This window comes from Solanum dulcamara, chromosome 5, assembly GCF_947179165.1.
Source record: "Solanum dulcamara chromosome 5, daSolDulc1.2, whole genome shotgun sequence".
In the NCBI taxonomy this organism is placed as follows: Eukaryota; Viridiplantae; Streptophyta; class Magnoliopsida; order Solanales; family Solanaceae; genus Solanum; species Solanum dulcamara.
In genome coordinates this window covers 65,301,192-65,302,936 of record NC_077241.1, presented here as the reverse complement: position 1 = coordinate 65,302,936, position 1,745 = coordinate 65,301,192, and the positions used below count along the sequence as shown (strand labels likewise).

The 1,745-nt window shown below is 35.4% G+C and overlaps 1 protein-coding gene across 1 annotated transcript; it reads right to left on the bottom strand.

Moving 5' to 3' along the window:
• Positions 1 to 364: 364 nt before the first annotated feature.
• LOC129888385 (non-specific lipid-transfer protein 1-like) lies at positions 365 to 935 on the bottom strand. Its single transcript, XM_055963369.1, has one exon. The coding sequence runs from the start codon at positions 889 to 891 to the stop codon at positions 520 to 522; it is 372 nt and encodes a 123-aa protein (XP_055819344.1). The 5' UTR covers positions 892 to 935; the 3' UTR covers positions 365 to 519.
• Positions 936 to 1,745: the final 810 nt, after the last annotated feature.

Genomic DNA, 1,745 nt, shown 5'->3' with positions numbered 1-1,745 from the left:
TTCCATGAATGGAAGGTGGATGAGAAAGGAGAGAGAAATTCATTGAGTTGTTTTCGATTGAATTATTCCAATTACTTCTTATGTTATTTGTCAAAGGTGGTAGGGAAATAAAACGGAATTTGGAGTCAAAAGGGCCATTTTTCCATCGCAAGATAACCAAAATGGACAAGTCGCTAGGCTTTGAGTGACTTACCCAAATATATGAGCCAGTCATCTTCACAAGTCAGTATCAAACAAATTAATCGAGGTGTTATGGTCCATTTCAATAATCAATCAATTCTCACATATTCATCAATTATTAGATTTCAATTTTGGACTAGAAATTAATATATGATAAGAGTTAGATTGACATAAACAGAGAAAATCCATCAAGAAGTGGTACTATATATATATATATTCACTAAAATAGACAGAACTCCAGTTCATGCATTGCCACTTCAACCAAATTATTCAAACATAAACATAAAGTAGTTAGTGCTCTTCCAGACCAAGATTATAGAGAGCACATATTACATAAATTTACTGGATTTTAGAGCAGTCAATGTTGGGGCTAATCTTGTAAGGAACAGTGACACCACATTTGCTAAGAAGTGTAGCAGCCTTGTTAGTATCAATACTGCTGCCAAGACTTGCTGCCCCTGATTTCAGGCAGGAACATACCCCCTGTCGTTCCGCGGTGGTGCTGGCTGCTGTGTAGAGGGACTGAATCCCGCTACAGCAGCCTGCTGGCGCCCCTTCCTTGTTGCTGCCTCCCATGAGGTAGCTGAGGCAGGGCATTAGCTTTGAGTACACTGTGTTGCATGATATTGCAGCTTCTGCATGGGGTGAAATGATCACCATACATAGTAGGAAACAAAATGCTGATACTTTTTGCATTTGGGAGAAAGCCATTGTATTTTGAGAATTAAATGATGATCTCTTCTACACTGGATTGGATTAGGCAATGCTCTAAAGAGTGATTATATAGACAATGTTTTAGTGGAGTAGGTGAGTGAATTTTGTATTTGTGAAGTGGGGAAACTATATGTTTTTTTAGTCATCAAAAATTAAAAATAAATTGACATTCTCAACTATGTATTGGTAAAATTAGATACTATTTAATTGTTTTCGAATACTTTAATAGAGTTGGTGAGACTGTTAATTAATTTCATTTCTGTTTTTAGTAGTTTATCACCAATTTTTTTCTTCCCTTGAGACTCTTGCAAATGCGATAACTTCTCTAAAACATGTATTTTGAATTAAATACTTCTAACAAATCGGTATACTTGCACCAACTAGCGCTTCAATTTGTGTTTGATACGATTTGGATCTCCACAAGTATTCAATAAATTCAAACCCAAAATTTCTGATTAAGAAAAAAAAATCTATTTATTCCAGCACGATATTTATTGATAATTGATAAATAAATTATTGCACCCTTGAGTTGCGTAAAGGTTTGAGTAGCTGAAAAAATATATCATGAAAGTGCCTCACTCACTAGGCATGCATTATTTTACAATATCCCTCCACTAATTTAGTGGATTGTATATGAGGTGCCACTCATATATTTACCCAAACCACTTGTGCAATTCAGGAAAAAGGATTGAATTGATTAATGGAGCTTCAACCAAAGCTTATGGCACCACTTGGGGAATTTTCAGTTGAATAGAAGGTGGTGCATAATTCTTGTTGAAGATCTAATGAGAGAGGTAGGTGAACCAATATTTATAATGGTCTGATGAGCTTGACCATATTTTTCCTTTACT

Coding starts and splice junctions, on each gene's coding strand:
- LOC129888385 (XM_055963369.1), bottom strand. CDS start 891: ATGGCTTTCTCCCAAATGCAAAAAGTATCAGCATTTTGTTTCCTACTA.